Genomic DNA, 22,457 nt, shown 5'->3' on the forward strand with positions numbered 1-22,457 from the left:
TAAGAAAGTGAAACATGAAGGTTAGAGACGGAAGGGGCTCAGAGGACACTCAGGCCACCTCATGGAAAGACTGAGCCCCCATGGAATGGGAAATTGAACAAACTACACAGCCGCCCCTAACTGCTGTCTGCACCTACCTCGGCTGCCAGGCTGTGAGAGACCTTGGTTGGAACCCAGTCTTCCTACTCTCAATTCAGTGGCCTCTTGGTCACACTCCACTGCCCCTTGTGTCTTTGAAGAAGAGCCAAGAGGAGAAAGAAGAACCAAAGGTGGCTCGGCCTATGCCACTTTGAAATGCTGTCAAAGATTTTGACTTGACTGAACTCTCCCGTTAGAGCTTGGGAGCTCCCTCCTGGATTCAGGAGAGAGGTCAGGACTGACTCAGCTGTGTGGCCAGGGAAGAGACAACCTGGGATGCTGAGATTTACTAATCTTATGACGGCATCAACAGGGTGCCTCCACCAGTCTCACCAGAACAAAGGAGGCCTGGTGACTGGTATCTATTTCAGTCTAGAAACGGTCTCCTGAGCCAATGGCTACCTTTAATCTTTATGCACAATCGCAACTCCCAAAATAGATTGTTTCCCTTTTTTGCTGTGACTGCTAGGAAGCACAGGGCAAGGTCTGCTGCCAACCCCAACAAGATGTGCAAGAACTTACAGCATGTATTCTGAATACTAAAGTTATTCCAGGCTTCGATGTAACTTTCTATTCTTATTTTTTTTCCCCCTCTCTTTCCCTCAGTTTTCTCAATCCATTTTTTTCCTTGTATGCATGTATTGGAAGTCACCTCAAACCTTTTCTGGGGGAACAATTAAAGAAACAAACAGCTGCTTTTAAGAGAACACTGAAAAGAAAGTGCCAAGAGAGAGAATATATGAACTGTGTATCTTCTTTAACTCAAGAGCGGGAAGACCTACAAAAATGGAACTGGTAGGGAAAAACTTCTATACAAAAAAAAAAAAAACATTATGTGGCCTAGAAGCAGGACAGTAAGGAGGAGAACAGTGACCCGGCTCTTCAGACCCTGCCAATACCAACCATAAAAAACAGGTCCAGCCCCACTCAGTAAGTAGCTTTATCATCCATGATCGGCAGGCAGAGAACCTGGATCCTTGTTCTCCCTCCAACCCCAGCTACCTGTGCACCTCTGAGCTAGCTGGAGCCTCATTTTCTTTACCTCTAAGGTGAATCTGTGGTTTACAGCCCTCCAGCCTCTGACACAACCTAGCTTCCAATAAACCAAACCACTTCTAGGAGAAGCAGTGAGCACCACCACACTTACACATGACATGACTTTAAAGAGGTTCCCCCACCCCCCCAAATTTCACACACAGCTTCTAAGTTATTATCCCAGCCAACCTCTCAATAATTCCCCTTTTCCAGTTTGCTGCTTGTGACATTAGGACATGATGGAACGCCAGCTTCACAATGGGATTCAATCTTATTAGCAGGAACCTGATTAGATTATATTTCACTGCAGCCCAGGGGCCACTGTATTTCAAGGACAGACAGGCCAGCCGTGCTAGGAGCATGCAGAGACTCGCTCGCTCTGCACAGACCTCAGGAATCTGACCCAAGCCTGCAGCAGGCATGATAAAACACAGACAGCACAAGCAAGGGTTCCGACCTTGAGAAGGTGTTCCGGGCGTAGTGCATGATGCTGTCAAAGTCGTAGGTCTCTCCCAGAGAGCTCACTTCCCCAGCTTCCATTTTTAAGAAATTATACTCCTGACCTGTGACACAACACTCTGTTAAGGCCTTTGAAAACCAAGGCAGCACCTGAAAGGAGGCAGAGGAGGGAGAGGGGGGGCCCATAGCATTTCCCGCCACCCTTACCCCAGCTAGTCAAATAACAGGGTTTACGGAGCTTCCTGTTGTCGTTTCTAACAGACGTTGGAAATTGGAAACTTAATGCAAGCCCTGTGTTCTCCCAGCCCTGCCACCCAACACCCCTCCCCAAATGCCACTTGAAGATCTTGAACTATATTTGCAGGCTGATTAGCACTCAATCTGCTTGTGGGGGGGGGGGGAAGTTAGGCTAAAAACCAAAAATTCCATTCTTGCAATTTGAAGGAGGAAATGAAAATGAATCAGAGTTAAATTCAATCCCAAGGACTTCACAGTTTAGATTCTCTAAAGCATGTTGAAGGCAACCCTATAACTCAACAAGCAAGTTTCCTGTTAAATATCAACGGTTAAGTTGAATTATTTAACGTGAGAAGATACGTTTTTAAAAATCTAGATGCAGAAGGCTTCTAGGCAGAAACACGGCTCTTACATGCACTGGTATCTTAACTGCACTGCAGTTTCAAAACCATGTGTTGCCCAAGTCAGCAAAATGACTCGCGACGGCAGCCGGCAGAACTTTCTTTGGCTGATCAGTCCTGATGCTGCAACAGAATTCTGGTTGATTCTGTTCCATTGAGGGAACTGTCTTTTACAACAAGGGAAAATCATTATTTCACTTTTGTTCTACAAACTTGAGCAGATGGCTGCCCAAGAAGGCCACAGTGGGACGGTCAGTGGCAGTGCTGGCAGCAAGTGCCCACACACTTGTGTGGCTGCCCCATGTTTAGCTATCAGCTTTGCTCAGCTCCAGGCAGGCCCTCTCCTCCACTCCCTCTTGACTCTGTGGGTGCCACCTTCCTGGATGGTGGCTTCCAGACTCCACAGAGGCCTCCTTACCTGGCTGGATGTTTTCTCTGATGATGGTGACATGCTGATCTCTGTCTGGCCGGGTGTGCTCATGCCAGAAACCAACTACATGGCCCAGCTCGTGAGCCACGATGCCAAACTTGTCACAGTTTTTGCCAATGGATATGGCCTGGGGTCCCCCTCCTCGACGCCCAACGTAGGAGCAACAGCTGGACAGTGATAGAAACACTCAGGTCAGCAGGTCAGGGGATATCCAGGGCAAGAGGCAAGAACCCCACCCCTCCCCGCCCACTGGCACACTTCCCAGGTGAAAGCCCTCCCATTGTTTGACTCCCCGACCAATCCAGAGATGTCCTCAAAAGATGCTTCTCAAACCTTCTGGGAATCTGAAGAAAGAGTTTCCCCTCCTGGAATTAAGCACATGCACCTGAGGCTCGATTGGACCATTTATAAGGACGAGGAAAAGAGACAGGAGAAGGAGGCAGAAGTTTCTGAAAAGTGTGCCTCTTAGTACCATTGTTAGAGGAAACAGAGACTCCCTTCTGGGCACAATTCTTTTTTCAACTATTTATTCATTATTCCTAATACACTGTCCAACACTGATTTTGTCAAACTATTAAAATGTCCCATAATCTTATCATCCAGATAACGTCTATTGACCATGTTTCAAAAGATCGAAGTCTCTCATCCGCACATTCAATCTCTATCCAAAGCTAAACATTGCTAACAGTTTCTTGGATGTATTCCCAGACAATTATAAGACAGAAAGAAAGACAGACAGATGGACAGATATAAATACAGAGAGACAGAAAGCTATCTTTATATAAGTATATATTTAAATTACACAATACACTATGCACCTTGTTTTTCAGCCTGCCTCCTTCCCTCATTTTAGGCTTTAAAGAGTCCACTGTAGACCTCTTTAATTCTTTTCAAAGCAATACAGTACCAAGTTTATTTCTCGGTACTAAATATTTTTATAGCATTAAAATTTACTTCATCAGACTCTTACCAAAATACACTTAGTTTTTTGCTATTTAAACAAAGCTGCAAGAGAGAAATAAAACAAATAAACAACACCAAAACAAAAGGGAAATAAAGAAAAGCTAGAATCTCCCTTGTTCACGGCAGGGTGAATCCCAAACAATGGAATTAATGAACAAAAGGATATGGGCATTTGAAATTTTGATAATGATTAAAAAGCGATATTTTTTCCATTGTAAAACGCATCATGCTATTTCATGTATAAACAAAAGCAATTCATTTTTTTGCCAGTTACTTTTGTGATCAGTCCACCTTAGTAGAGTCTCTTTGGGTTTCTAATGGTTTTTCAATTGATTTTCTGGGTTTTCTAGGCACATGATCACATTAACTTCCAATAACATGAACTTTGCCTTGTTCCTGCCAATATTCATAGTGTTTATTTCATTCTCCTGCCTCATTATATCACTTAGTATTTCCAAAGCAAGGTCAAATCATGGTAGTGACCATAAACATCTTTGGCTTGTTCCTAATTCCAACAAAAATGCTTCTAGGATTGTTACCAATATTGGCTTGTGGTTTCAAATGCAATGATATATAAATATATGCACATGGTTTCCCTCCTTTGGCCTATCAATCTTGTGAGTAGATTTCCTAATGATGAACTAGTCCTGTATTCCTTAGGTAAGCCTACGTGGCAACCTACTCTTCCTTTTTCCTACTGTTGAGTCTAATGTTTTACTTGGGATTTTTCATGGCTATTCATATGTGAGATGTCTATAACTTATTTATTTATTTATTGTTGATTCCCTCCTTGTCATTTTAGGGAAGCAAGCTCCTTAGAGGAATTTGAAAATATTTTTTTTCTATGCTCTGAAAAGTTTCAGTAGTATCAGAATATTCTGATTCTTGAAGGTATAAAAGAATTCCCCTATGAAACTCTGCATTTGGTTCTTAGGGCAAAAAAGCTTTTTTACCTCTATTTTTCAATTTCTCTCAAAGCCATTGGTGTGTGTCAGGACTTTATATTTACCTTGAAGTCATTCACATAATCAAGATTTTCACATTTCTTGCCCTGGAATGTTGCAAAGTACTCTTTTATAATCATAAAATCTTTTCCATTTCTAATGTTGTGTGTTTCTGTGCTGCCACTTTTGGTCTCAGTTACACCAACAAGTGGTTTATCCGTTGTCTCTTCTTTATTCAAAGATTTCACTCTTGAATTTATTAGCCCTATAATGTCTCCTTGTGCTCTCATTAGGTTTATTTTGTTATTGTGACAACTGTGGTTTATATCTATTTTATTTATTGTAGTTGACTTCTCTTAATTGGATAATTATTTCTTAAGTATTGGTGTGGATATTTTGTGGATAAGGCCTTGGCCTTATCTATTTAATTTTGAACATACAGCTTTCATTATCTAGACATTCTGCCATGTTAATCTTGATTTTTGTAAGACCTAAGAGCTATTAAAAAAATAGGAGGAGCTTTTAACTTTTCAATTAATGGAAATTCTATTTTTGTTATTGTGTCCAGTTTCATTGCTTTGAATCTGAGAATATTTTAATGTTATTTCTGCCTTTTAGGGCCTACTGAGATGTTCTTAATGCTGAACAGATGGACAAGGTCAATACACCTTCAACACGCACTTTAAAAAGATGTTACAGAATACGACAGACCTACAGAGTCAGTATTCATAGTGTTTATTTCATTCTCCTGCCAACTGTATTAATTATACTTTTTAGGTCCTCTATAATTCTCTACTTATTTTTTAGTCAACTTGATGCTAACCTACTTGATGAAAGTGAAGTAAATATCCTGCTGCTGGTATTTCTGTCAATTTCCCCTTGGATACCCAAGGCTTGTTTATGACCCTTAATGCTATGCGATTTAGTGCATAAATATTTGTGACACATATTCTCACCATAACTTGTACCCTTCCTTATTATAAAGTGTCACTTTTTTTTTAACACTTTCTAACTTCCAAAACAACAACAGGGCTGGGAATGAAGCTCAGAGAGAGATCTTGCTTAGCATGGGCGAAGACCCTGGGTTCAATCCCCAGCACCACAAAATAAATAAATGCATAATAAAAACAAAAACCCAAACAAGAAAAGCCTCATCTATAATTACAATCAGGATGCCAACTTCCCTTTGCTAGTGTTTGTCTGTACACCTCCTTTTCTTTTGCTTTTAAACCTCTCTGGGTTATGGACCAGCTCATGATTCTAAGCTTATATGTAGAGCATGCAGTTCGATTTTGATTTTTGACCTTAAATGGAAACCTTTCTTTTTCAGTAGAGAGTACCTCACACATTTATCAGCATAACAGATATCTTTTTTCATAATTCAGTCATTTTCTCGTGTGTAAGGTTTCTGTAGGAAGTGTGTAAGGCCATGCAGAATTTTGCATCTATGTACATTTATTCTTGAGAAAGGACAGCTTTTTCCAGCTATTGGCTTCTCAGTGGGATCAGAGGTTAAGAGCCACTGGCCTAACCTTTTCTCCATATAAAACACAACCTATTGCACTCCTAGAAATGGGACCCACTAAGAGTAGGTCTTCCTGGAGTCACTCTGGACCCATCTGCTTTGTAAATGGATTGCAATTTCACTGAGGGCAAGGAGAGCTTCCAGCAAACCCTCGACTCCTATAAATCACCACCTAAGTGTTACAGAGGAATTCAAGACTCATGCACCTCTGATTCTGCTAAGAGGGTCTTGCTTCTGTGTACTCACCCACAGTTCCTGTAACTGAAAACGATAAAGCTTTCCTCATCCGTCCTCTCTATGAAGGTCACACAGGTGTGCTTTTCCCAGTGTCTCATGGCCTGCTTAAAAATGGCCCTCTGGCTGCCTGGAATGACAGGGCAAGGGCTGATCACTTCATACCTGGGGCCATGCCTTCCTTAAACATGCTGGCCTAAGCCTGCTCTGATGATCAAAGAACACAGACCTGCTAATACTATTGTAATGTTTGCTTGAAATGTAATAAGAGCAGATTTTAAATGTTCTCACACCACCATCCCCACACATAGACCCCAAATGGTAACTACGGGTGGTGATGGATGTGTTAGTTAATTTAATTGTGGTGATCATTACATAATGGAATCATGTATCAAATTACCACTTTGTACACCTTGAATATATATAATTTTATCAAATATCTTTCAGCTTTTCAAAAAGCTTTCAAAAAACATAGGTATTTGGGAAGTACAAACAGGGCTGAGGCTAGGAGTTAGAGTGTTAGAGGGGTACAAATAAGTAAATTAAATTAAATTAAAACATAAAAAACTGCAATAAACTCCTGCCATAGCCTAGAAGATGTGGCACCTTGTCATATTATCCCCCAAAACATAGACACAGAATAAAGAATAACAGCTGTCCACTCTTCTTGACATCTTGACATTTTCAGTTCAATTTGTTGATGGCTAAATTACTCATCAAAATAGCAATCCTACGTATTAAAGAACAACAAAATCCTAATATATACCATTAGTTCATTCTGATGAAGGTAATATAATCTGTGGTCAGATGATCACAGAAGGTAATATAATCTATGGTCAGAACACAATTAAGATACCAAAAACAATAGCAGCCATTCATAATCCTATTTTTCGGTTCCTTAGGCATATATACTTTTCTGCTTTAGAACTGGGGGCTCCCCAAGGGCAGGGCAAAGTCCTAGTCATCTCTTTACTGCAGCACTTAATGATGCATCTGGCTCTAGGAAGTATGGGTAATGCCACCAAGAAGAGACAAAGGAGCAGCTCCATGCTCCTTCCAGGCTTCAGGGGACCCCTCTCCAGGTCTGTGTAGTTCTTTCACCAACTTGCTCATCTGTGGTTCTCAGTGGCCATGCCAGGTCATCAGGACACCTTCTTTTATCAAATACCTCTTATAGTAGAAGTCACAGAGCCACAGGGATCTGAAGGACTCATGAAGGGCACTGAGAACCTGGGGGCTCACTCTGTGGCTTTCACTGAGGTGTTCAACTCTGGCTGTACTGGCCACAGGCCTGCCATGGACAGATTCTGCCTCTTCTGGACCAGGCCCTGTCCTAGGTGCTGGAGATGTGGGAGAGAAAATAGGAAGGAAAAAAAAAACCCAGCTCCCACAGAGCTCAGGCAGAGGCAAAAAGCAACCAGAAATAACAGGGGAAGTCATTTTGGGTGATGGTAAGTGCCGTAAAGGTTCTAAACTAGGCTCTGGGACACCTGGTGGGGTCATGGGGAGGCAGAGGGACTTTCTATGGATGTGTGTCCCTTCATGTGAGATTTGACTGACTAGAAGCAGCCAGCCATGCAAAGCTCTTGGCAAACAGAAGGGCAAGTGACAGCCTACATGTGCCAAGGGGGCTGGAGGTGGGCATGTTCTGGAACGGGAAGATGGCTGCTGAGGCCAGAGCATAGGGACTAGGGAAAAGGAGGAGAAGGTAGAAGACCAGGAAGGAGGGGAGGCAGGCCACCAGGGGACAGCCTGGTAGGCCGTGATGGGTGGTTTCAGAGGCAATGGGAAGCCAATGGGATGACTCACATATTCTAAAGACAATAATACTAATAGGAAATACTAATTACTACGTTCTACACCCAATTCTAAGTGCTTTATCTATATTAATTTATTTGATTCTCAAAACATCTCTGTGGGATGGGAAATGTCAGTATTTGAACCCAGGGAGTCATGCCACATTGTGTCACCTCTACTGGCACCCCCTGCTTGCCCCGGAAAGCACTACTCTGATGGGTGTTGATAAGGGACCACTACGTCCTGGTGCTCATCTGGGCAGAAGATGACAGGCTACCATGTGCAGCCACTTGTGCTGCCCTTTGTGTCTGGGGGTGGGAGTTGGCTTGTCCTCACGTGCTTATAGTGCAAACCCCATCTGTCCTTCGGGACTAGGGTGATTTGTCCCTACCTAATCCTTGGGAACAACGTGACCACTTTGAGGATATAGCCCCCCAAGAGATTGTGGTTTTCCTGGGAACAAGAGAGCCTAGGCGGATTGGGACTGCTGTGGTCCTGGCATCCACTTTGTCCCACCTGAGTCCCTCCTGGAAGGATGCTCTCAACCCTGGGAGCCAGAGCACCCAGCCCCAAAGCAGCCTTATTTGGGGCTACTGACCAGTGAAGTTCCCTCCGATGACATAGGGGATGACGCCTCCAGGCCATATCCTTTCTGTTCTTGAAGTTGTGGCTCTTCGGACGCGGGCAGAGAAGGTCTTGGCTGTGGCATCCAAGGTCCCAGGGCTGTGCAGAAGCATGATGTCCTCCTTGCCATCTGCAAGACAGTCAGGGCACCATGTACTTTGCCCTCTGGTTCCTCTTGTGCATTACCTTAAGATTGCACGAACCACGAAGCCACAGAGGGGCATTAAAACCTGCATACTAGGGTGGGGGGTGCATTTCAACATGCAGGGCTTCGTCCTGGGTGGCGGCATTCCAATGAGAGGAAGAGGAAGTATAGTAATGGACCAGCCTCTAATGGGAGAGGGTCTGGCTTGTTTGAGGTATTGAAAGGTGCCCCCTGGGGCCACAGACTAGATCCCTCTGTGTGAGCCCAGATTGGGGTGGACTTTCTTTTCAAAGCCATGAACTTTTGGGGGAGCAAGCTGGGTCAATCCTTTGCCTTGACTCAAGATGGTCAGTGTTGCAAATATTAAAATAATTTGTCCAGTACAGCAAAGAAAGTGCACCAGAGTGTGATGCTGCAAAAATAAATTATTTGTAAGATAAACCCTGGAAAAAACAGAGCCTCATAAAACCTCCCAGCTCTCCCCAGTGTCTGGTCACATCTGGACCCGTAAGAGAAGAATGTAGGAAACAAACAGAGGTTTGATTTAAAGTTCTGAGTCCAAGCATTAGACTTCTGGAAATAGCAGAGGTGGACAGGTGGAATAGAATGTGTAAGCTTGGGGCCACCGCATACCTAAATCCACACTTGTGTTATTCATCATTCAGATAATTTGTGGTTTTGTAAAAACAAAAGGTCTGCTTGCCTGGAATCCCTCATCGGTCTCACCTGGGGCATTTTTGCTTTAGTTTTCATCTCCACCCCCTAAAAATCAGGTTTTTTTCTTTTCATTTTTTTTTTTTTTTACTTCATCAATTTTATTTATTTTTTATTTCCTTCTCTTTTCATTTTTTTATTCTGATGTTTCCTTTCTAGCTTCTTCTTTCTTTCTTTCTTTCTTTTTTAAATTGAGATATTGCAGGGGATGTAGCTCACTTGGTAGAGTGCTTGCCTTGCATGCACAAGATCCTGGGTTCAATCCCCAGCATCCCCCTGGGCCAAAAAAAAGCAGCAAGAAAAAAGAATTGAGATATAATTCACAATCATAATATTCAGCCTTTTATAGTGTACAATTCAGTGGTTTTTAGTATATTCACAAAGTTGTGCAGCCATCACCACTATCAAATTGTACAATGTTCTCATCACTCCAAAGAAATCCCTGTAACTGTTCAGTCTCTCCCTACAGCTCCCTTTCTAGACCTTGGCAGCCAGTGGTCTCCTTTGTTTCTATGGATGTGTCTATCATAAATGCAATCATGCTCCAGGTGCCTTTTGTGTATCGCTCCTTTCAGTTGGTATGTTTTTCAGGTTCATCTATGTTATAACATGAATCAGTTCTTTGCTTCATTTTATGGTTAAATAATATTCCATTGTATGGATATACCACATTTTGTTTATCCATTCTTCAGTTGATGGACATTTGAATTGTTTCCCCTTTTTGGCTATTATGAACAACACTGTGAAGAGCATTCACATGCACATTTTTTTGGACTAACTTTTCCATTCTGTTGCAAATATGCCTAGGCATGAACTTGCTGAATCCTAGGGCAACTCTATTTAACCTTTTGCAGAACGACCAGATTTTCCACAGCACCCGCACTGTTTCAAATCCTCACAGCAATGCACCAGAGTTCCTTGTTAATACTTGGTATTGTCAGTCTTTTTTTTTATTATAGTCATCCTAATGCGTGTGATGTGGCATGTCATTGTAGTTTTCATTTGTATTTCCCTGACGACAAACGACGTTGAACATCTCAGATATGTTTATTGGTTATTTGTATAACTAGTCAAATCCTTTGTCCACACCTTAACTGTTTTCTTTCTCATTATATTACAATAATTATTCTTTTTATTTGCTTGTTTTTCTGGTGCTGGGGCTCAAACCCAGGACTTTGAGTGTGCTAGACAGGCTTTCCACCCCTGAATTGCATACCTAGCCTTAATTACTTGTAATATGTTAGGCACCCCAAATTTTTAAATACATGAATTCTAAATATTTTCCTCCCATCTTTTAGATTGCCTTATCACTCTTTATGTTAGCATCATTTGAAGTATAAAAGTTGTAAACTTTGATGAGGTCTAATCTATCTATTTTTTTCTCTTGTTTATGCCTTTGCTGTCATATCTAAGAAACCATAGCTTAATCCAAGGTCACAAAGATTTTACCTGTGTTTTCTTTTAAGAGTTCTAGAGTTTTAGCTTTTATATATAGGTCTTTGATCCATTTTTAGTTAATTTTTATATATGGTATGAAGTAGGGGTCCAACTTTATTCCTTTGCATGTGGACACCAAGTTATTCTGGAGCTATTTTTGGAAAAGACTCGTTTTCCCCCATGGAATTGTTTTGGCAAACCTGTCAAATATGAACGCTTAGCACATAAGTTTTTAACCTTTCATATATATATATACATATATATGTATATATATATATATATATATATATATATATATATATATATATTTGAACATATATATATACACACATATAAACATACATACATACATATATATTTATATATACCTTTATTTTATTTATTTATATGTGGTGCTGAGGATCGAACTCAGGGCCTCACACTTGCCAGATGAGTGCTCTACCGTTGAGATACAACCCAGACCTCTTATTTTCTAATATTAACATTTTTTAAGTCTTCAATTTCTCTCTTTCTCTTTACCTACATCCCGCATTTGACATGTACTTTTTCAATATTAGGTACTAATACATTCTATAAGTTCCATTTAGATTTTCTTCTTTGACCCTTGAATTATTTAGCAGTGTGATTTTTAAAAATTTTAAAATTTGTTCTAATTAGTTATACATGACAGTAGAATGCATTTTGACACATCATACACAAATGGAGCACAAATTCTCATTCCTCTGGCTGAACATGGTGCAGTCACACCAGTTGTGTAATCACACATGTACACAGGGTAATAATGTCCATGTCATTCCATCGTCCTTCCCACCCCACACACACACCCCCTCCCCACACTCCCTTGGCCCAATCCCAAGTTCCTCCATTCTTCCCTACCCTGCCCCCATTATGATCAGCATCCACTTATCAGAGAAATCATTTGGCTTTTGTTTTTTTGGATTTGGTTTATTTCACTTAGCACGATATTCTCCAGCTCCATTCATTAACCTGCAAATGCCATAATTTCATTCTTCTTAAGACTCAGTAATTAATATTTCATTGTGTATATGTACCACATTTTCTTTATCCATTCACCTAGCAGTGTGATTTTTAATGTCTAAATATTTGTCTCTCTGTGTTATTAATTTCTAACACTGCATTGTGTTCCAAGGTCCTGTTGTCCAAGACAGGAGTCAACATTTTTTTTTTCTACAAGAGGTCAGATAGTAAATATTTTAAGATTTGTGGATTATATATTCTCTGTTGCAAATGCTCAACTGTGCCATTATGGTACAAAAGCAGTCAAAGACAATATGGAAGTGAATGTGGTAGTTGTGTTTAAACAATCTAGAGCAAAAATGCACCCCTGAGCTCTCAAAAGAGCATTATGTTATAAAATCTGAGTGAGCCTGAGCCCTGAATCTCAGCTTTCTGCCGCATCACGTAATCACTCCCTCTCATTACAAATACTTAGAGCAATTAAAAAGAAGTCACACAGCTATACTTTTAAGATTACAATGTTTAATTTTTTTAAATTTTTTTATTTTATTGGTTGTTCAAAACATTACAAAGCTCATGACATATCATCTTCCATACAATTGATTCAAGTGGGTTATGAACTCCCATTTTTACCCCAAATACAAGTTGCAGAATCACATACAATGTTTAATGTTTACCAAGTTAAATTTCTACCAGCTAGCAGGATAACAGATGAGTTTCTGGGACCCAGCCACATGGAAGGGAATGTTTACTGTTCTATCCCTACTACACCACAAGCCAGACAACTTCCGGCATTTCCCACTTTTGTACTTTCTTCATTTCCACCTTTGCCCAAGTCATCTGGTTTTCACGGACTACCATTGTGTGGCCAATGATGGCATGCTCTCCTGAGAGTGAGAGCAGAGAATCCTCAACAGACACATTGGCCACACCATCTTTGTCAGCAATCACATTGTCCAGCTCTCTGACGTGCCTTTCTTCATCCGTTGGCCCACCATGTTGTTTGGACTGAGGATTAAAGTGAGGACCTGCACTTGTACAGCCTTCTGCATTATCTCTCAACTGATGGACATGGAATCCGTGCTGCCCTTCAGCCAATTCTATAATGTGTCCCGATACTAAAACTTTATCTGCCTTCTGCTTGAAGTGGATGGTGCCCTGCACTGGACCATTGTCCTTCAGCATGCACACGGCCTTCACTGCCATAACTCACTAGAGGAGTGCGACAGTCTGACCCCAAGCATTGCTAAAGTAGCTGTGACAATGTCGCAGGAGATGCTGGCACCGGATCATTCCTTCCTATACATGCTTTGGTCATTGTTTTGCCGTGAGGTCCTCACCAGAGTTGAGCACCATGCTCTTCAATCTTCAGAACTCTGAACTAAATCTTTTTTATTTAAAAGTAGCCTGCCTCGGGTATTTCCTTATAGTGACAAAAATGTACTAACAATAGCTACTGAGAAAAATGCTTTAGATAACCTCCAGACCTAAGGTGAACTGTTGTTTTCTCCTTTGTTCTTCATTTTTGCTCTAGATTGCTTAAAACTATGTTGGTTAAGTGATACAAGTTTAGGATTTGTTTTAAATAAAACAAATAGATAAACTATTTGTTTTATCATTACTGACCCTCTTTATAATGATAATAATAATGTTCACCGATATGAAAGATTATTTTTTACCATATTAGGTTTTTTTCCACTACTGTTTGCCTCAGATGGCATTTTCCCATACATTTATTTTCAATATTTTTGTGTAATTATGTCTTTTCTAGTCAGACAACAGGTGTCATTCTGTAAATGAATTATACTTTCCACAACGAACAATAGAACTTTGCAATGATCAGAATAGTTTCTTGTAAAATGAAATTTTTATAGAGATAGACTGTAGATTCACACACATATATAAGACATAAAAGAGATTTTGTGTATGCTTTATAAATGGTAACATTTATAAAACTATGGTCCAATATCAACTAGGATATGCATATTGACACAACCCACTGATTTCATTCAGATTTCTCCATTGTTACTTGTGTGTGTGTGTGTGTGTGTGTTCGCTTGCGTGCGCACATAGTTCTACACAATGTTATCATACATGGACTTTGTGTGTGTCTACTACTATATTCACGACACAGAACAGGAACAGTTCCATCACCAAAGATTCTTAATGTTGCTATTTTATGATCACATCCACCTCCCTCCCTCCTTCCACCTACCCATTGTTAAATCCTGGCAACTAGTCTGCCCCATTTCTAAAATTCTCTCATTCAAAGACGTATACATGGAATCATGTGGTATATAACCTTTGGGGACTGGCTTTTACCACTCAGCATAATTCCTTGGAAAGTCATCCAGGATGTGTTTATGAAGTTTCTTTTGTTTCTGAGTAGCTGTGCTTAGAATGCATGGACCACAGTTTTGTTTAATCATTCAACTACTGAAAGACATCTGGGTTGTTTCCTGCTATTACAGATAAAGCTCCTGTGAATACTCATGCTTCTCCATTATCTAGATCTTCCTTGATTTCTTTTGTCAGCATTTGTAAATTTTCATCATACAAATCCTATATTTTGGTAAGTGTATATCTAAGTATCTCATTTTCTTTGTAGTGACTATAAAGGATATTGGTTTTAAAATTTTTGCTTTTGCATATTTGTTGTTTGGTGGTCTTGTATTCTACCATCTTGCTAAGTTCACTTACTTGTTCTAGGAGTTTTTTATTTTGTTTTCTTCTAGATTCCTTGGGTTCTTCTACATAGACAAACATCATTTATAAATATGGACAACATTTTAATTCTTCCTTTGCAATTTGTATGCCTTTTATTTGTTTTCTTGCTTTATTGCAGTGTCTAGAACTCCAGAACTATGTTGAATAAGGGTGTCAAGAGCAGGCATCCTTGTCTTGTTCTGGATCTCAGTAAGGAAAGCATTGAGTTTTTTATAATTAAGTATGACACAAACTCTGTGTCCTTCTGTAGAGAGTTTATATCAAGTTAAGATAAATCCTTTCTATTCTTGCTGACATTTAATCCTGAATAAGTGTTAGATTTTGTTAAATGTTTTTTTTCTGTATCAAATTGATTTGAGATCACCAGATTGTTCTTTTTTAGCTTGTTGATACAGTGGACTATATACATAAATATTGATTTTCAAATGTTAAAACAGCCTTGCATTCCTGGAATAAATCCCACTTGGTTACGGTATGTAATTCTTTTTATACATTACTGGATTTGATTTGCAAATATTTTATTTAGGATTTCTGCATGTAAGCTTAACTAGGTTTAGGTGGGGCTCTTTTAAACAGTAAATATCCAGAGTGTATTTCCTGAGATTATTTTAACAAGTGAATTCCATCATGTATTTTATAAGTTATATGCCTGGATATTTGCCTTCCTTTCATTTTGTGCTTTCTTTTTTTCCTTTTATCCGTTTCCTCCTTTTTTTTCTTTCCTGATTTCTATTGGATTTCTACATTTTATAGACTTCCCTTTTACTTCTATTGTTCCCTTTATGTTTTACATAGCATTGCCTTTGATTTTTAACTTCATGTTTGATTTAACAAAGTATAAAGAATTAGTGGACAAGAAGATGAATCAGAAGAAACCAGAGGCCCCTGTTTCATTTTGAAAAACAAAAGGGTCTTAAAGACACAGAAAACTCCAATTTTTCGTGTTATTGGTTACTTGCTTTCAAGCTCCAAAATCAGTCTCTATAATCAAGGCCTGGTTTGTGTGTCTGCAATATAGATGTATAGCTACCTTCAAATCCACCCATTCCCTTGCTCACTGCTACTTCCTCCATCCCATTTCTTCTACCTGGAAATGTCTCTTTTAATATTCTTTCATGGTGAGAGTGTATTCCAGTGCCTGTGGCCGTCATCATTGCCAGTGGAACTGTATTTTTAGTTTAATGGTCATTTCATTTCCCATTATGTCTCATCTTTTCTTCGTTTCCTTCTTTTGCTCTTTGTCTTTGGTGTTCCTTGGCATCACTATAATTGTCTATATATAGGTAGATTTATCTTACTTCTCTATTTGGGATTTAGTACCATTCTGAAAATTTCACATCTTCCTTCAATTCTGGAAAATTCTAATTCATCGAGGGTTTTATTTGGCCTTTCCCCCAGTCTCTGTACAGGCGTCATCTCACCTTCTAAAATTCTTACTGATTACCCACTGGACGGTGCCATTTTAACCTCCATGTCTCTTCACATGTTTTTCACATTTTATTTACATCTCTTTGTCTATCAGTGCTGAAACCTGTGTATTTCCTCAGATCTATTTTTACCTCCCTTTTTCTTTCTTTAGTTGTGTTCAACATAGGATTTTTATCTTGTTCCAGTCTCAATGAATACAGTCATCATTTATTGAAGACTTATGTTGGTGCTTTTTCAAATATGTCTTCTCTTTTCCATACTGTCTTGTTTTTCCCCTCCACTATAGTGTCTAGATCTTCTTCTGGCTCATTATTCATTTCAGTTACATTGATTGCCATTCCTTCAGGGTTGTCTTATCTTTGAATATCTGGAGATAACAGTTCTTCAATTTGTTGTATCTGCTGATTCTCCTTCATGGACTAGCTTTTTGTGTTTCTAAAGTTTTAAAGTTCATTTTAAAGCAAAGGTGTTCCTTTCTTCCAAGAATACCAGGTGCCCTGGATCATGGGTGTGACCTTAGTTTACATTTGTTTCAGAGCTCTTGGGATTCTATGGATCCCAGATCAGTTTTTAATGTTGATTTCTCACTTTGGAGTTTCCATATACAGGAAATATCATACCTGCATGTGGAACAGGTTTGGGGATTAAGTCTCTTGAAAATGATATTTTTGCCTCCAAAATTAGAGCCTGTGAAAGATAACAAGATTTGTTTCCACTCCTCTGAGCCCTTTGAGGGCATTTATTTGATGTGCATCTCCGTCTCTACTTCCTGCCTCACCTGGGATAAAAGCCACATCTTCTGGATCTCTATAGACATAGCATTGGCCATTAAAACAGCAGCCCCTGTCTCCTCGTATTCCAGTCCAGTTTCTGTATCCTCTGCATAGTTTCACAACCATCTGAAGCTCAGTTCTATGAGGCTAACTTTCCTATTATCTTCTCATCATGGCCATTTACTGGTTTTTTCTCCCTCTTAAACTTCACTTCATATTTTTGATTTGGGGTAGTAGAAAGGTTTGTTTGTCCCCCTCCCCCAACATTTCTATGCTGGTGTAAGAGGTACCTAGTTTAATTGGTCATATTTCCCAGCGCAGAAAGTTGATATGTAATATATTTTTAAACCTGAAATTAATTGTTTAACTGCTAGAATTTCTAGAACAGAAGTCATACACTTGCAGTCTTGGGATCAACCCAACCCACAGATGTGTTTTGTTTGGCCTAGACACTCTGGCCCACACTATGTTTTTTTAAAAAAAATCTCACTTTGGAAGCCAACGTTTTAAAATCAAGGGATTTCACATAACAATCCAGATTTTCTGGTTTTACTTTAAAAACGGAAAGATCTGGCAACAGTGAGTCCATCTTCCACCATAGTACAACCCACTGGAGTAAAGGAGCACCTGTTCCCGGTAGTCAGGGGACGGGGACTTGTTTTCCTGTTTGCCAGAACCCCTCTCCCCGTTTCATGCTGCCCCATTCAACCCACCTCCCCCAACTGCCTGGCCCTATGCATATTCCAATTTGCTATCCCAGCCCTAGAATCCGGTGCATCAAGGTTTCCAGTGTGAATTGTTCCAGTAGAATGGAAGTTCCATGAGAGCATGAGCCGTGATGGACTTGTTCACCCTCCATGCTCCAGACCCCGAACCATGCCTGGCTGGTGCTAAGCATCCAGGATATTTGTATTTTGAATGAATGAAAGAATGGATGAGCCATTCTAAAAATAAACAGCCCAACAGTCCAAACAATTCTGTGGCGGAAACCTCTCCGAAATGTTGGCAAGGCTGAAGCCCTTAATGTTTACATCCTGAGAATCATCAAGTCTTAAGTAATCACAGGCAGCGATGTAGCAAGTGGAAGTTTGTTATTCGTTTCCCATATGGTTTTCAACAAGTCTCTTAATTTTCCTCTGCTGCCAATTCTTCTTTGGGCAAAAATATTTCTCTATTGGAGGGAATAACACCAAGACATCCCAGGCCGCTCGGACAAGCTGTGCTACATACACATGTGACCCAGTATTGTAAGGGCTGATTTTATGCGGCCGAGTCAGCATGGGAAAATCTTAAGTGCACCTGGAAAGAGACTGGGGTGTAATTTCCAGAGATGGGTTATTGAATGACAGCTTCCCCTTCGGTCCAGTGAGAAATTTAATTTGCTGAGGACTCAACACAGGAAGCATTTGCCGATTAAAAATATGTCTAAACAGATGTTCTGCTTAGCCTGGAAGGAGGATCTTAATGCAACTGTCATTATTGGATTTTCTTGGATTACTACTATCTGGAATTGGAGTCCAAATAGAAGGATGTAATTATTTATTATGGCCAAGAGTCCTGCATTTGAAGAGGAGCTCAGGGGCGTCTGAAAGGATTTAACACACTGGGGGTGGAGGAGGGAGGGGGATAAAGCCCATTTAAATTCTCTGGCTCAGGGAGGGGCCCTTTCCTCTCTGACAGAGCAAAACGGCATAACTGTTCAGTGTTCCGTTTCCGGCTGAAGGCACAGCCATGTCATAAACAGAACCAGGCCTGGTCCGGCATTCTCAAGCAAGCAACTGCAATCTTCAGATTAAGCAGAGGGTCACTCCTACACCGGAAGTATGCACCTGACTGTCTGGTCATCTGCAAAATCCTCACACCATGACAGATGGACGAATCCACACCTTACCTGCCCCAATCCTGAAAAACTCAAGAGCAGCCCCTTGGTAAAAAGGGAGATAGTAGATTATCCTACACAAGGGTTCTCAACCTGGCTGCACAGCTAGAGTCAGATGGAAGCTTTTTAAAATGCTGGTGTGGTCCTCTGCCCAAGGATTGCAACTCAACAGGCCTATCTTAGAGTAAAGGCATCTGCAGTTTTTAAATCTTCCCACTGTTGACCAAGCTCAGTGAAGTCTGGAAACCACTGATAGGGCTCAAAGGTTAAGACGAAGGTATTTAGGAGCAAGGGAACTTAAGCTCAAGCAAAGTGCTGCCATTTGCTACCTGTGTGGCTTTGAATAAACCACTTTCCCTTCTGAGCCTGACTTCCTGTGAACATTGAGCTGGCCAAAGGACATCAAACACCTGCGGTGAGGAGGGGCTTGGTGTGAGCTACAGTGATTACGATGCCGGTCTGGATTGGGGACAGGTTAAAATGTGGGCCTGAAACTAGTCGGGCTTGGTGATTACACCCAAATGCACTGCCACAGGTGACATGCAGGGGCATTTTGCACCCAAGTTTGTGGGCCCCTTGTTCCTCGGTGCAACCAGATTCCATTATTCTTTACTGCAGCACAAAGGCCTGAGGGCCTACGACTGAAGGGAAAGTTCCACTCTCTTTTATGAATATGATTCTAGAAATACAGTCTGTCCAGTCACAGTTCCACTGTGGTGCAGTGACAAACTCCATTTCATCCATCTCATTCTCGGCCACCGAAAGCTAAGCTCCCATCTCTAAGGGAAGGGGCTTCTCTGACCAAAGCCTCTGCCAGGGAGTGCTGAGAGAGCTGTTCAGCAATTCACACACACACACACACACACACACTCACACACACACACCCAATGCTGCAGGCACAAATCCCCACCGTCAGGGCTGAAGGGAGCCACATAATGCCAGGAAATAAACCTGCGGCTGAAACCAGCGGCCCGGACGCTTGCCCCAGAGCCTTTCTCCTGCTTGGGCGGTCTCTTGTTCTCGGGGAGCGGAAGGGGGGTAGGTTGCAATTAAAGAGGAATCTGAGATTGGCACACTTATCTATCATTCAAGCAAAAACAAGAGGCACCCCAGGCTGGTGCCCAACATTGTCCTGAAGGGACGGGATGGGAAGGATCAGCCCATCCTCACCTCACCTTTGGAGTCTCCTTCCTCCTCTGGATTGCCCTGGCTGCCTAGAGACCTGCTTGTCTGCCCCTGTAATGCAGAGTAGAGACTGACCTATCCTTGACATCACTAATCTCTCTGAACAAACCAAGATCATCTGAGGCTGCAGACTATGGACATAGCCAGTTTCAGAGGTATGTGTGTAGAGAGGGCAGCGCGGTCCTCACCCTCCTTAGAAAGCCCAAGACCTTTTATTGCAGTGCGGGTCCCGTGTGCAGCCCAGCTAGAGACAGAATTTCAATGGGCTGCAGCAGACTTGTTCCTTCCTGTCCTCTGTAATTGTGTTTCTGTGCAGCTGTGGAACAGCTGTGGAATCCCAGTCCAGAGGTAAATGATGCACTCTCAATGTTGGATAATATAATTCTTGGAAGTGGAGGTGGGGAGGAAAACGTGGAAGAGCTACATTCATGGGCACCTTTTGAGTTCCAGACACCTGGCTATGCACTTTACATAAATATAATTTCTAATTCTCCCCGAGTCTCATATAAGGAGATGAATAACTTCATCAAAGCCATGGCTACTAAATGGGTGAGCTGGGATTCAAACCCAAGCGTGTCTGACTATCACAGTTTATTTCGTTGGGTCATTTTATACCTGCGAAAACGGTAAGCATAAAAAACTCTAAATAATTTCTATTGCTGGTGAGCAGATAAGATACAGTGATAGTTTCCAGGTATGGCCCCCACAAGTCCCCTCATCCGCGTGCTGTGGAATCCATTTTGAATGTGGCAGAGGCAGCATGTTTGGAGTTCTGAATTCCAGGCCTTGGGTGGTCTGCATCTTCTGCTTCCTCCCTTGGGGTAGGCCAGTTGCCATGTTGTAGAACTTCTCAGTCTGGACAACTGAATGCGGAGAGGGTCCATGTGGAGGGACCAGGGGTGACTAAAGCTTTCCTGGACCTTCCAGCCCCATTCAGCTGCCAGATGAATGCCTTCAAGTTAGTGACCTCAGGCAATGTCAGTCCAAGAGCTGCCCCACTGAGCCCAGTCAGCCCACAAAGTGATGAAAGATAACAAATCACCTTTTGAAGTCATCAAGTTTAAAGGTAGTTTTGCCCAATAGTCAGTCATACGGAGAAGAAAGAGAAAATGAAAGAGGCAAATCCCAGAAATGCATATACAAATTACTGGCAAACCCAGAAAAAGATGCTCGAAACCACCAACAGTCAGAGAAATATAAATTAAGTAACAATAAGCTGTTGTTCACTGGTTAAAAACACTGACAACACCTTGTACTAGTGAGGATCTGGGGAAAGGGGCACACTTATAAGTTGCTATGGAAATGTGAATTGTCACAACTGTAGACTTGCAATCTAGCAACATTTCTTAAAAATATACGAAGCGGTAAAGGCTATCTGTGCGGGAATGTCTACTGCAGGCATTGTTCATGGAGTCAAGAACCAAAAGTGAAGGGAATGCTAATTAAGAAGGGAACGATTGAACACATTATGATCTATCCATACCAGGAATATTTTGCAACTATTCAAAAGCATAAATTTAAGTTAAACCTTGGAGGGGTTTCCCATGAAGTATTGATGAGAAAAGCATGATGCATTTAAGAATATGTATCAAATTTTAAAACAATGACAAAGCCTATATCTGTATATATGCTTATGTCTGCTTACATATGTACATTTCTATATAAGTGTATATGTCAACATAGGTGCATGGTGCACACAAATTCATTAGCAGGCATTATTGGAGAGAGAGTAGAGGGTGGTAGGGGAAAAAGAAGATGGAGGGGGTACTAAATTAAAGGGGAAAAAAAGGAAACACTTAGAAATAGTATATGATGACATCATCACATTAATGCATTTGTGGGAATGTGTGTGAAATTATATATACATGTGAATATGTACGAAAGTTATCATTAAAGCAAAAACAGAAAGTAAAGCAAATAATTATTTCTATTTCATCGCTACATCCTTGAAATAAAGGATTCTGGTATTTAAAAATTATTCCCGCCATGTATGGTGGTACACGCCTATAATCCCAGCACCTTGGGAGGCTGAGGCAGGAGGATCAGAAGTTCAAAGCCAGCCTCAGCAATTTATTGAGGCCTAAGTAACTCAGTGATACCTGCCTCTAAATAAAATGCAAAAAGGGGCTGGGGATGTGGCTCAGTGGTTGAGCGCCCCTGGAATCACTCCCCAATACAAAAAAAAAAAAAAAAAAAATTATTGCTTTGCTCTGCAGTTAGCTTGATGGAGAAGAAATGCCATTTCTGACCATAAGCCGAATCCTGAAGGCCACAGCCAGAGGAGAGTCATGCAGGCTCTCTCCTCCAGCCTCACTCTGAATGGGAAAGGCTTCTCCAAAATTGAGGTGCCTCCAGTGATCTCCAAGCTAGAAGCTCCCAGGACTGGAAGGCCACACTCATGTCT

At 41.0% G+C, this 22,457-nt stretch overlaps 1 protein-coding gene, 1 non-coding gene and 1 pseudogene across 2 annotated transcripts in view; 1 reads left to right on the forward strand and 2 right to left on the reverse strand.

The window, feature by feature from the left end:
- Tll2 (tolloid like 2) overlaps positions 1-22,457 on the reverse strand; it is a 116,885-nt gene that overhangs the window by 37,143 nt on the left and 57,285 nt on the right. The window contains exons 4-7 of the mRNA XM_076834561.1: positions 8,762-8,917; positions 6,379-6,496; positions 2,689-2,867; positions 1,631-1,736 (exon numbers count right to left, since the gene is read on the reverse strand). Coding sequence (XP_076690676.1) covers positions 1,631-1,736; positions 2,689-2,867; positions 6,379-6,496; positions 8,762-8,917 — 559 coding nt within the window. The remainder of the gene's footprint in view (positions 1-1,630; positions 1,737-2,688; positions 2,868-6,378; positions 6,497-8,761; positions 8,918-22,457) is intronic.
- Positions 9,851-9,923, forward strand: Trnaa-ugc (transfer RNA alanine (anticodon UGC)). The gene has a single exon. It is a non-coding gene; the product is annotated as a tRNA-Ala (tRNA).
- LOC143381193 (superoxide dismutase [Cu-Zn] pseudogene) lies at positions 12,810-13,267 on the reverse strand (annotated as a pseudogene).

Source organism: Callospermophilus lateralis, chromosome 15 (assembly GCF_048772815.1).
Source record: "Callospermophilus lateralis isolate mCalLat2 chromosome 15, mCalLat2.hap1, whole genome shotgun sequence".
Taxonomy (NCBI): Eukaryota; Metazoa; Chordata; class Mammalia; order Rodentia; family Sciuridae; genus Callospermophilus; species Callospermophilus lateralis.